Consider the following 13,056-nt stretch of genomic DNA (forward strand, 5'->3'; position numbering starts at 1 on the left):
GGCGTGGCTGCAGCAATATGGCTACCTGCCCCCCGGGGACCTGCGGACCCACACGCAACGCTCGCCCCAGTCCCTCTCGGCCGCCCTGGCCGCCATGCAGCGCTTCTACGGGCTCACCGTCACCGGCGTTGCCGACGCCGCGACCCTCAGGTGGGGCCCGGGGCGGGGGCTGGCCCTCCCGGCAGCCTGGGCGGCGGTTGGGGCGGCAGTCGGGCTGTGGGTCCTCCAAACGTCACCGATGGCGGTCGGGCTGTGGGTCCTCCAAACGTCACCGATGGCAGTTGGGCTGTTGGTCCTCCAAACGTCACCGATGGCAGTTGGGCTGTTGGTCCTCCAAACGTCACCGATGGCGGTCGGGCTGTGGGTCCTCCAAACGTCACCGATGGCAGTTGGGCTGTTGGTCCTCCAAACGTCACCGATGGTAGTTGGGTTGTTGGTCCTCCAAACGTCACCGACGGCAGTTGGGCTGTTGGTCCTCCAAACGTCACCGACGGCAGTTGGGTTGTGGGTCCTCCAAACGTCACCGACGGCAGTTGGGTTGTGGGTCCTCCAAACGTCACCGACGGCAGTTGGGCTGTGGGTCCTCCAAACGTCACCGACGGCAGTTGGGCTGTTGGTCCTCCAAACGTCACCGACGGCAGTTGGGTTGTGGGTCCTCCAAACGTCACCGATGGCAGTTGGGTTGTGGGTCCTCCAAACGTCACCGATGGCAGTTGGGTTGTTGGTCCTCCAAACGTCACCGATGGCAGTTGGGCTGTTGGTCCTCCAAGCATCTCAACGAGAGCCGGGCTGTTGGTCCGCCAACCACCACCCATGGCAGCGAGGCTGGAGGCCCTCTAGGCATCATCGGTGATCGGGCGGTTGTAGGTCCTCCAAAGGCCACCACCGAAAGCCGAGGCGTTGGTCCTCCAGGTGCCACCATTGCTCGTTGGCCTGTCATCGATGAAATTCGGGTTGTGGGTCCTCCAGCCATCAGCGGCGGTTGGGTTGTGGGTCCTCCAGCCATCAGCGGCGGTTGGGTTGTGGGTCCTCCAGCCGTCGTCAGCGGCAGTTGGGTTGTGGGTCCTCCAGCCATCAGCGGCGGTTGGGTTGTGGGTCCTCCAGCCGTCAGCGGCAATAGCTCATGTGGGGTTGTGGGGACCAAACATCACCGGTAGTTGGCTTGTAGGTCCTCCGCCCACCGCCAAGGCCCTTGGGGGGGGGGGGGGGGGTGTCCCTCTGAGGTCCCCCGACCCCCCTGACGTACGCCGCTGCCCGCAATCCCACAGGGCCATGCGGCGCCCCCGCTGCGGTGTCCCCGACAAGTTCGGGGCAGAAATCAAGGCCAACGTGCGGCGCCGGCGCTACGCCATCCAGGGCATGAAGTGGGAGCACCAGGAGATCACCTTCTGGTAAGGGGGTGGCGGACGGGGGGGTGGCTGGGAAGACCGGGAACAGCCGGCGAGGCCGTGGCGGCGGCGCTGACGGCTGTGTCCGTCTTCTCCTCCAGCATCCAGAACTACACCCCCAAGGTGGGGGAGGCGGGGACGTTCGGGGCCATCCGTCGGGCTTTCGGCGTGTGGGCGGCCGCCACCCCGCTGCGGTTCCGGGAGGTGCCCTACGGGGACGTGCGGCAGGGCCGGGCGCCCCAGGCGGACATCATGATCTTCTTCGCCGAGGGCTTCCACGGGGACAGCACCCCCTTCGACGGAGAAGGCGGCTTCCTGGCCCACGCCTACTTCCCCGGGCCCCACATCGGGGGAGACACCCACTTCGATGGCGCCGAGCCCTGGACCGCCCGCAACGATGACCTCAGTGGTGAGCGGCGACGAGGGGGTGGCCTCAACCACCAGGCGGGGAGCGGGACCCAACTTGGGGCCATCCTCGACCCAGTCGTGGCCGTGGCGGTGTCCTCGACCCAACTTAGGGCCATCCTCGACCCAGTCGTGGCCATGGGGGTGTCCTCGACCCAACTTAGGGCCATCCTCGACCCAGTCGTGGCCATGGCGGTGTCCTCGACCCAATTTAGGGCCCCTCTCGACCCAGTCGTGGCCATGGCGGTGTCCTTGACCCTGTCTGTGGCCATCCTTGACCCAGTCGTGGCCATGGGGGTGTCCTCGACCCAATTTATGGCCATCCTTGACCCAGTCGTGGCCATGGCGGTGTCCTCGACCCAATTTAGGGCCCCTCTCGACCCAGTCGTGGCCATGGCGGTGTCCTCGACCCAACTTAGGGCCCCTCTCGACCCAGTCGTGGCCATGGCGGTGTCCTCGACCCAATTTAGGGCCCCTCTCGACCCAGTCGTGGCCATGGCGGTGTCCTCGACCCAATTTAGGGCCCCTCTCGACCCAGTCGTGGCCATGGCGGTGTCCTCGACCCAACTTAGGGCCATCCTCGAACCAGTCGTGGCCGTGGCGGTGTCCTCGACCCAATTTAGGGCACCTCTCGACCCAGTCGTGGCCATGGCGGTGTCCTCGACCCAATTTAGGGCACCTCTCGACCCAGTCGTGGCCATGGCGGTGTCCTTGACCCAATTTAGGGCACCTCTCGACCCAGTCGTGGCCGTGGCGGTGTCCTCGACCCAGTCTGTGGCCATTCTCGACCCAGTCGTGGCCATGGCGGTGTCCTTGACCCAGTCTGTGGCCATTCTCGACCCAGTCGTGGCCATGGGGGTGTCCTTGACCCAATTTAGGGCACCTCTCAACCCAGTCGTGACCATGGCAGTGTCCTCGACCCAGTTTAGGGCCATCCTTGGCCCGACCGTGATCGTCTCGGGGCTACCGGGTCCTCCTCCTTCCCATCATGCCCACCCTCACCCCAACCCCCTCCGCCCCAGGGAACGACCTCTTCCTGGTGGCCGTCCACGAGCTGGGCCACGCGCTGGGGCTGGAGCACTCCAGCGACCCGTCGGCCATCATGGCCCCCTTCTACCAATGGATGGACACCGAAGCCTTCGTCCTCCCCGACGATGACCGCCGTGGCATCCAGCAGCTCTACGGTTCGGCCTCCCTCTGCCCCCCACCCCCCGTCCCCCCGCCCCCCCCGCCCCGGCGCTGATGTTGTCCCCCCGCAGGGACGGGGACGGGTCCCAGCTGGCCGCCCGCCGGCCCCCGTACCACCCCCCGGCCCCGCAGCCCCGACCGACCCCCGGGGCCCCCCTACGGCCCCCGGATCTGCGACGGGAACTTCGACACCATCGCCATGCTCCGCGGGGAGATGTTTGTCTTCAAGGTGGGGACGTGGGGACGGAGGTGGGGACGTGGGGATGGGGACAAGGAGATGGGGGTGAGGACGTGGGGATGGAGGTGGGGACGTGGGGACGGAGGTGGGGAGAAGGAGACGGGCGCGGGGACGTGGGCACCGGGCTGGGGACACGGGGGGTGGGGAGAAGGACTCGGGGACCGGGTCGGTGGCGGAGATGTCACCAGTGGAGCCGCGGGCGTGACGCGGGTGTCCCGGGGGCAGGAGCGGTGGTTCTGGCGCGTGCGGGACCGGCGGGTGATGGACGGGTACCCGCTGCCCATCGGGCACTTCTGGGTGGGGCTGCCCGCCAACATCAACACCGCCTATGAGAGGAAGGACGGCAAGTTCGTCTTCTTCAAAGGTGCGGGGCGGGGAGGCCACCGGCACGGGGACGTGGGGATGGGGACATGGGGATGGGGACCCACCTCCATGTTGAGGTGGGGATGGGGACGTGGGGATGGAGGTGGGGACGTGGGGATGGAGGTGGGGACGTGGGGACGGGGACCCACCTCCGTGTTGAGGTGGGGATGGGGACGTGGGGATGGGGACCCACCTCCATGTTGAGGTGGGGATGGGGACCCGGGGGTGGAGGTGGGGACGTGGGGATGGAGGTGGGGACGTGGGGATGGGGACATGGGGATGGGGACCCACCTCCATGTTGAGGTGGGGATGGGGACCCGGGGGTGGAGGTGGGGACGTGGGGATGGAGGTGGGGACGTGGGGATGGGGACATGGGGATGGGGACCCACCTCCATGTTGAGGTGGAGATGGGGACATGGGGGTGGAGGTGGGGACGTGGGGATGGAGGTGGGGACGTGGGGATGGGGACCCACCTCCATGTTGAGGTGGGGATGGGGACCTGGGGTTGGGGACGTGGGGATGGAGGTGGGGACGTGGGGACGGGGACCCACCTCCATGTTGAGGTGGGGATGGGGACCTGGGGGTGGAGGTGGGGACGTGGGGTTGGGGACGTGGGGATGGGGGCCCACCTCCATGTTGAGGTGGGGATGGGGACCCGGGGGTGGAGGTGGGGACGTGGGGATGGAGGTGGGGACATGGGGATGGGGACCCACCTCCATGTTGAGGTGGAGATGGGGACACGGGGTTGGGGACATGGGGGTGGAGATGGGGACACGGGGATGGGGACCCACCTCCACGTTGAGGTGGGGATGGGGACCCGGGGGCGGAGGTGGGGACATGGGGATGGGGCGGAGGGCGCGGCCGCCCCCCGTGGGGGCGGGGCGGTGACCCCGTCCCCGCGCCCCGCCCAGGGGACAAGCACTGGGTGTTTGACGAGGCGGTGCTGGAGCCGGGGTACCCGCGGGCGCTGCGGGACCTGGGCCGGGGGGTCCCCACCGACCGCCTGGACGCTGCCCTGCTCTGGCTGCCCAGCGGCAAGACCTACTTCTTCCGGGGAAACAAGTGGGTGGCACCTCCGGGGACCTTCTGGGACCTTCTGGGACCTTCTGGGACCTTTGGGGACCTCCTGGGATCTTCTGGGACCTCTTGGGACCTTTGGGGACCTCCTGGAGCCTTTGGGGACCTCCTGGGATCTTCTGGGACCTCTTGGGACCTTCTGGGATCTTCTGGGACCTTTGGGGATCTTCTGGGACCTCTTGGGACCTTCTGGGATCTTCTGGGACCTTTGGGGATCTTCTGGGACCTCTTGGGACCTTCTGGGACCTTCTGGGACCTTTGGGGATCTTCTGGGACCTCTTGGGACCTTCTGGGATCTTCTGGGACCTTTGGGGACCTCTTGAGATCTTCTGGGACCTCTTGGGACCTTTGGGGACCTCCTGGGATCTTCCGGGACCTCCTGGGATCTTCTGAGACCCTTGGGGACCTTCTGGGACCGCCTTGGCACCTTCTTGGCACCTCTGTCACCTCCTCTCGCCTCTCTGGCACCTCTTGGCGCATCCAGGGACCTCCTGGGATCTTCTGGGACCTCTGGGGACCTCTTGGGATTTCCAGGGACCTCCTGGGATCTTTGGGGACCTTCTGAGACCTCCTGGGACCTCTTGGGCCTTTCTCCTCACCTCTCTGTCACCTCCTGTCACCTCCTGGGACCTTCTTGTCACCTCCCCTCACCCCTCTGACACCCGCTGGTACCTCTTGGGACCTTCTTGTCACCTCTGTCACCTCCTCTCACGTCCCTGCCACCTCTTGGGACCTTCTGGGACCTCCTCGCCACCTCCACGGGCCCTCTCCCTGTCCCCAGCCCCTGCCCCCACGGTGACGTCCTCGTCCCTGTGGCTATGGCGGTGTCCCCACGCCCGTGGTGACGTCCCCATGCCCATGGCGATGTCCCCACGGCCATCCCCATGCCCACCATGATGTCCCCGTGGCCGCCACGACGTCCCCACGCCCATGACGATGTCCCCACGGCCATCCCTATGCCCACCATGATGTCCCCACACCCATGGTGACGTCCCCATGCCCATGGTGATGTCCCTATGGCCATGGTGACGTCCCCACGCCCACCACCATGTCCCCATGCCCATGGGGATGTCCCCATGCCCACCACCATGTCCCCATGCCCACGGTGATGTCCCCATGCCATCCCCATGCCCACCATGATGTCCCCATGCCCACCATGATGTCCCCATGGCCACCACGATGTCCCCATGCCCACGGTGATGTCCCCATGCCATCCCCATGCCAACCATGATGTCCCCACGCCCATGGTGACGTCCCCATGGCCACCACCATGTCCCCATGGCCATGGTGATGTCCCCACGCCCATGGTGACATCCCCATGCCCACCACCATGTCCCCATGGCCATGGTGATGTCCCCATGGCCACCACCATGTCCCCACGCCCACGGTGACATCCCCACAGCCACCACGATGTCCCCACACCCATGGGGACGTCCCCATGCCATCCCCATGCTCACCACCATGTCCCCATGGCCATGGTGACGTCCCCATGGCCACCACCATGTCCCCATGGCCACCACGATGTCCCCACACCCATGGGGACGTCCCCATGCCATCCCCATGCCCACCATGATGTCCCCACACCCATGGGGACATCCCCATGCCCACCACCATGTCCCCATGCCCACCATGATGTCCCCACACCTGTGGTGACGTCCCCATGCCCACCACGATGTCCCCATGCCCATGGTGATGTCCCCACGGCCACCACGATGTCCCCACACCCATGGGGACGTCCCCATGGCCATCCCCATGCCCACCACGATGTCCCCATGCCCACCATGATGTCCCCACGCCCATGGGGACGTCCCCATGCCCACCACCATGTCCCCATGCCCACCATGATGTCCCCACACCTGTGGTGACGTCCCCATGCCCACCATGATGTCCCCATGCCCATGGTGATGTCCCCATGGCCATCCCCATGGCCACCACGATGTCCCCTTGCCCACCACGATGTCCCCACACCCATGGGGACGTCCCCATGCCATCCCCATGCCCACCATGATGTCCCCACGCCCATGGTGACGTCCCCATGCCCACCACCATGTCCCCACGCCCACGGTGATGTCCCCATGGCCATCCCCATGGCCACCACAACGTCCCCATGCCCATGGTGACGTCCCCACGGCCATCCCCATGGCCACCACCATGTCCCCATGCCCACCACGATGTCCCCACGCCCACGGTGACGTCCCCACGGCCATGGTGACGTCCCCATGCCCACCACGATGTCCCCACGCCCACGGTGACGTCCCCACGGCCACGGTGACGCCCCCGCGCCGGTGTCCCCCCAGGTACTACCGCTTCAGCGAGGACAGCCGCTCGGTGGACCCCGACTACCCCAAGGGCATCGAGGTCTGGGGGGGGATCCCCGAGTCCCCCCGCGGCGCCTTCATGGGCCCCGACGATGGTGAGGGGCGCGGGGGGGCGCGGGGGGGCGCGGGGGGCGCGGGGGGGCAGGGGGACGGCGCGGGGGGGCAGGGGGACGGCGCGGGGGGGCGCGGGGGGGCGCGGGGGGCAGGGGGACGGCGCGGGGGGGCGCGGGGGGCAGGGGGACGGCGCGGGGTCCTAACCGGTGTCTCTTCTCCCCCCCCCCGTGTCCCCCCATGTCCCCATCCCCCCTTCTCCCCACGCCCCTCTGTCCCCCGTGACCCCCCCGTGTCCCCCCAATGTCCCCCAACGTCCTCCTTCCCCCCGATGTCCCCATGTCCCCCCCCACCCCCATGTCCCTGTGTCCCCCCGTGTCCCCCATCACCCCAATGTCCCCGTGTCCCCCCTGTGTCCCCATGTCCCCCCTCACCCCAATGTCCCCATGTCCCCTGTGTCCCCCCATCCCCAATGTCCTCATGTCCCCCATGTCCCCATGTCCCCCGATGTCCCCATGTCCCTGATGTCCCCATGTCCCCCATCACCCCCACATCCCCCTGTGTCCCCCCGTGTCCCCCCATGTCCCCGTGTCCCCCAATGTCCCCATCACCCTGATGTCCCCATGTCCCCCATTGTCCCCATGTCCCCATCACCCCCATGTCCCCCGATGTCCCTGTGTCCCCCGATGTCCCCATGTCCCTGATGTCCTCATGTCGCCCTCGGTGTCCCCATGTCCCCATGTCCCCCATCACCCCAAATCGCCCCATGTCCCCCATCACCCCCATGTCCCCAATGTCCTCCATTGTCCCCCATCACCCCCATGTCCCCCATGTCCCCATGTCCCCCCATCCCCCATTGTCCCCATGTCCCCATCACCCCCATGTCCCCCGTCACCCCCATGTCCCCAATGTCCTCCATTGTCCCCCATCACCCCCATGTCCCCCCATGTCCCCCATGTCCCCCCATCCCCCATTGTCCCCATGTCCCCATCACCCCCATGTCCCCCGTCACCCCCATGTCCCCGATGTCCCCATGTCCCCCATGTCCCCCGTCACCCCCATGTCCCTGATGTCCCCATGTTCCCCATTGTCCCCATCACCCCCATGTCCCCCGTCACCCCTATGTCCCCGATGTCCCCATGTCCCCCATTGTCCCTATGTCCCCCATCACCCCCATGTCCCCCGTTGTCCCCATGTCCCCCGTCACCCCCATGTACCCGATGTCCCCATGTCCCCCCTCACCCCCATGTACCCATGTCCCCCATGTCCCCATCACCCCCATGTCCCCATGTCCCCACTGTCCCCCCATCCCCCATTGTCCCCATGTCCCCCATCACCCCCACGTCCCCCATCGCCCCCATGTCCCCCCCCGCGTCCCCTGCTGTCCCCGCCCCCCTCCCCAGCCTTCACCTACTTCTACAAGGGGAACCGCTACTGGAAGTTCGACAACCAGCAGCTGCGGGTGGCCCCCGGCTACCCCAAGTCGGTGCTGCGGGACTGGCTGGGCTGCGACGGGGGGGGCCCGGGCCCCGCCCCCGCCCCGCCCCCCCTCCCCTCCCCCCGCGCCGGGGGGGGGCGGCGACACCGAGGTCATCGTCATCGAGGTGGGGGCGGGGGCGGGGGCGGTGGCCGCCCCCCTGGCGCTGCTGGGGGCGGCGGGGGCGCTGGCGGCCGGGGCCCTGCTCTGCCGCCGCCGCGGGGCCCCCAAGCGCCTGCTGCGCTGCCAGCGCTCCCTGCTGCCCCGCGTCTAGCCACGCCCACCGCCCCGCCCACCGCCCCGCCCACCGCCCCGCCCGCCGGGACACGCCCACCGCGGGGGCGGGGCTCGCCACGCCCCCCCCCCCCCTCCTCCATCCCCAGTGGGGACGGCGAGGGAGAGCGGCTGGGGAGCCCCGCCCACGCCAGGCCACGCCCACCGGGACACGCCCACCGCGGGGGCGGGGCCCGCCACGCCCCCCCCCCCCCCCAATCCTCCATCCCCAGTGGGGACGGCGAGGGAGAGCGGCTGGGGAGCCCCGCCCACGCCAGGCCACGCCCACCGCCCCGCCCACATGGGGGAACCTCCCCCTCCCTGGCCACGCCCCCACCACACAACCCGTGTGTGTGTGGCCACGCCCCCTCCGCGCGGTGTGGGTGGGGCTGGGCGTGGCCACGCCCCCCCTCCCCCTCATGGTGCTCTGGGCGGGGCCGCGCCCCAGCCCCGCCCCTCTGGGGGTGTGTGTGGGGTCGTGACCCTTGACCTGGCTGGGAAAGGTCAGCGGTAGGCCCCGCCCCCCCTCGTGACGCCCTCCCCCGGCCAGCCAATCCCCGTGAGAGGGGCGGGGCCCATCCGCGGAGCGGAGGCCCGCGATTGGCCGGCGGCGGGGGCGGGGCCGCTGGACGCCAAAGCAGAGGGGGAGGGCGGGGCCGTGGCGGGCGGGGGCGGGGCTACGCGGGGCGTGGGGGGGCGGGGCTACGGCAGGAGGGGGCGGGGCGCGGTGTACAGCGGGGGGCGGGGCTCTGCGGGGGTTTTTTACCGATTTGGGGGTTTTTGGGGGGCCCGGGGGGGGGCGCGACCCCCCCGTCCTGCGGGCCGGGAGGGGGAGGGGCGCCCGGGCCCCGGGGGGGCGGGGTAATAATTAATAATAATTAATTATAATTAATAAAAGAACGCCCGGAGGAGAGGGGGCGGGGCGCCGGCGCCGGCTGGTTTGTACTGGGAGCGGCCGGGGGGGGGACTGGGAGGGCAAATGGGGGCTACTGGGAGCACTGGGAGGGGATGGGGGGCTGCTGGGAGCACTGGGAGGGGGATTAGGGGCAGCTGGGAGGACTGGGAAGGCAAATGGGCGTTACTGGGAGCACTGGGAGGGGATTGGGGCTTACTGGGAGGGGACTGGGGGCTACTGGGAGCACTGGGAGGGGATTGGGGCTTACTGGGAGGGGATTGGGGGCTACTGGGAGCACTGGGAGGGGATTGGGGGCTGCTGGGAGGACTGGGAAGGTAAGTGGGAGTTACTGGGAGCACTGGGGAGGGATTGGGGCTTACTGGGAGGGCAAATGGGGGTTACTGGGAGCACTGGGAGGGGATTGGGGGCTGCTGGGAGGGGGCTGAGGGTTACTGGGAGCACTGGGAGGGGGATTAGGGGCAGCTGGTGTGACTGGGAAGGCGAATGGGGGTTACTGGGAGCACTGGGAGGGGATTGGAGGCTGCTGGGAGGGGGTTGAGGGTTAGTGGGAGCACTGGGAAGAGAAAAGGGGGTTACTGGGGGCACTGGGAGCACCAGGAGGGAATTAGGGCTTACTGGGAGGGGATCAGGGGCTACTGGGAGCACTGGGAGGAGTGCAGGGGGCTACTGGGGTTACTGGGAGCACTGGGAGGGGTGCAGGGGGTTACTGGGAGGGGCACAGGGGGTTACTGGGGGTTACTGGGAGCACTGGGAGAGGCACAGGGGTTACTGGGGGACACTGGGAGGGGTGCAGGCGTTACTAGGGGACACTGGGAGGGGCATGGGGGTTACTGGGGGCTACTGGGAGCGGTGCAGAGGGTTACTGGGAGTTACTCAGAGCACTGGTAGGGGCACGGGGGGTTACTGGGAGCACTGGGAAGAGCACAGGGAGTTACTGGGGGACACTGGGAGGGGTGCAGGGGCTTACCGGGAGCACTGGGAGGGGTGCGGGGGGTTCCTGGGGGACACTGGGAGGGGCACGGGGGTTACTGGGAGCACTGGGAGGGTCACAGGGGGCTACTGGGGGTTACTGGGAGAGGCACAGGTGTTACTGGGGGATACTGGGAGGGGCGCGGGGGGTTACTGGGGGACGCTGGGAGGGGTGCAGGGGGTTACTGGGGGACACTGGGAGGGGCGCAGGGGCTTACTGGGAGCACTGGGAGGGTCACAGGGGTTACTGGGGGTTACTGGGAGCACTGGGAGAGGCACAGGGGTTACTGGGGGATACTGGGAGGGGCGCAGGGGTTACTGGGAGCACTGGGAGGAGTGCAGGGGGTTACTGGGGGCACTGGGAGAGGCGCAGGGGTTCCTGGGGGACACTGGGAGAGGCACAGGGGTTACTGGGGGACACTGGGAGGGGCGCAGGGGCTTACTGGGAGCACTGGGAGGGTCACAGGGGTTACTGGGGGTTACTGGGAGCACTGGGAGAGGCACAGGGGTTACTGGGGGACGCTAGGAGGGGTGCGGGGGGTTACTGGGGGACACTGGGAGGGGCGCGGGGGGTTACTGGGGGTTACTGGGGGACGCTGGGAGCTGGCGTCGCCCCCAGTCCCGTGCCTGGGCCGGCCGCCCGCGCGCTGATGTCATCGGGCGCCACATCTGGCGCGGGGGCGGGGAGGCGCGTGACGGGCGCGACGCCGCGTTTCGGGGTCGCCGCGCCTGGTTTTTATTAACGCCTCGGCAGAGGGGGGGGGGAGGGGGTCACCGGCTCCTCACTGGTCCGTACTGGTCCGTACTGGGGGGCGCCGGGAGCCCTTGGGGCGCAGGCGGGGGCCGGGCTCCTCCTCGCGCTCCCCCCGCTCGGCGGCCGCGTCCAGGACCCGGCTCAGCTTCACGGCGCGGCGCTGGGGGGGCGGACGGGGGGGGTCGGGGGGGTCCCCAGCGTCCGGGGGGGGGCCCAGGGGTCGGGGGGGGGCCCAGGGGTCCGTGGGGGGGGGGTCCCAGCGGTCTGGGGGGGGTCCCAGCACCCAGGGGGGTCCCAGGGGTCCGGAGGGGGGAATCCAGGGTTCTGGGGGGGGGGTCCCAGGGGTGCAGGGGGGGTCCCAGGGGCCTTGGGGGGGAGCTCAGCACCTGGGGGGGGATCCAGGGGTCTGGGGGGGGTCCCAGAGGCCTTGGGGGGGGGTCCCAGGGGTGCAGGGGGCCCCAGGGGTCCAGGGGGGGGACCCCAGCACCCAGGGGGGGTCCCAGGGGTCCATGGGGGGGGGTCCCAGGGGTCTGGGGGGGACCCCAGCACCTAGGGGGGGTCCCAGGGGTCCATGGGGTGGTCCCAGGGGTGCAGGGGGGTTCCCAGGGGTCCGGGGGGGGGACCCAGGGGTCCAGGGGGGGGACCCCAGCACCCAGGGGGGTTCCCAGGGGTCCGGGGGGGGGTCCCAGGGGTCTGGGGGGGACCCCAGCACCCAGGGGGGTCCCAGGGGTCCATGGGGGGGTCCCAGGGGTGCGGGGGGTCCCAGGGGTCCGGGGGGGGTCCCAGGGGTCCAGGGGGGGACCCCAGCACCCGGGGGGGGTCCCAGGGGTCGGGGGGCCCCCGCCGGGCCCCTCGCTCACCGCCAATTCCTCGTTCTCCCGCAGCCGCCGGAGCTGCCCCTTCCACAGCGGGGCCGGGCGGCCGTCTGGGGGGGGGGAGGGGGGGGTCTCAGGGACCTGGGTGTCCAGGACCCCCCCCCCCCCCCCGTTTTGGGGTCCCCCCCCCCCCGTGTGGGGCGGGCTCTCACCAGCGAAGCTCCAGTCGGGGCGGGTCGCGCAGGGGCCCGTACCCGGCCGTGCTGGGGGCCAAGCCCTGCCTGGGGGGGGGGCAGGGCGTGGGCATGGGGGGGTCCGGACACCCCCCCCCCCCCCAAACAGGGCCTGGGACCCCCCCAAACCCCCGCCCCCTCCCCCCACACCCCGCCCCCCGGGGCCTTACGCCACTCGCCATTGGCCGATCCGCTGGGCGGGGCGGGGCAGGGGCCGGAGGGAGCGGGCCTGGCGTTCAGCTGGGGGGGGCAGAAAGGGGTGGGGTCAATCAAGCCCCGCCCACAGCCCCCCAGCCCCGCCCACAACCCCTTAGCCCCATCTGCAATGCCTTAGCCCCGCCCACAGCACCTTAGGCCCCGCCCATAACGCCTTAACCCCGCCCACAACCCCATAGGCCCTGCCCACAAGCCCTCAGCCCCGCCCACAACCCCTTAGGCCCCGCCCACACCAGCTTAGCTCCTTCCCCTCCTGTCTTTGCTGCCCCAGGTCACGCCCCCCGGCCTCCAGGCCACGCCCATGCCCCCATTAACCCCGCCTCCATCCCATTAGCCACGCCCCCAGCTCGCTAACCACGCCCCTGTCCCCATTCA

At 69.6% G+C, this 13,056-nt stretch overlaps 2 protein-coding genes across 2 annotated transcripts; one reads left to right on the plus strand and one right to left on the minus strand.

Annotated features, from left to right (window-relative positions):
* Window positions 1-4: 4 nt before the first annotated feature.
* On the plus strand, window positions 5-9,403 carry LOC309604386 (matrix metalloproteinase-14-like; the record flags this gene model as incomplete). Its single annotated transcript, XM_082339332.1, has 9 exons — window positions 5-150; window positions 1,269-1,391; window positions 1,490-1,797; window positions 2,816-2,977; window positions 3,053-3,210; window positions 3,445-3,583; window positions 4,494-4,644; window positions 6,957-7,072; window positions 8,432-9,403. Coding segments are annotated over 9 exons (2,139 nt in total), but the record flags the coding sequence as incomplete, so codon positions are not given.
* A 1,947-nt stretch (window positions 9,404-11,350) lies between these two features.
* On the minus strand, window positions 11,351-12,705 carry MRPL52 (mitochondrial ribosomal protein L52; the record flags this gene model as incomplete). Its single annotated transcript, XM_082339331.1, has 4 exons — window positions 11,351-11,577; window positions 12,278-12,342; window positions 12,445-12,513; window positions 12,636-12,705. Coding segments are annotated over 4 exons (336 nt in total), but the record flags the coding sequence as incomplete, so codon positions are not given.
* Between the last annotated feature and the right edge of the window lie 351 nt (window positions 12,706-13,056).

This window comes from Platalea leucorodia (genome assembly GCF_965183815.1).
Source record: "Platalea leucorodia genome assembly, contig: HAP1_HAP1_SCAFFOLD_727, whole genome shotgun sequence".
NCBI lineage: Eukaryota > Metazoa > Chordata > Aves > Pelecaniformes > Threskiornithidae > Platalea > Platalea leucorodia.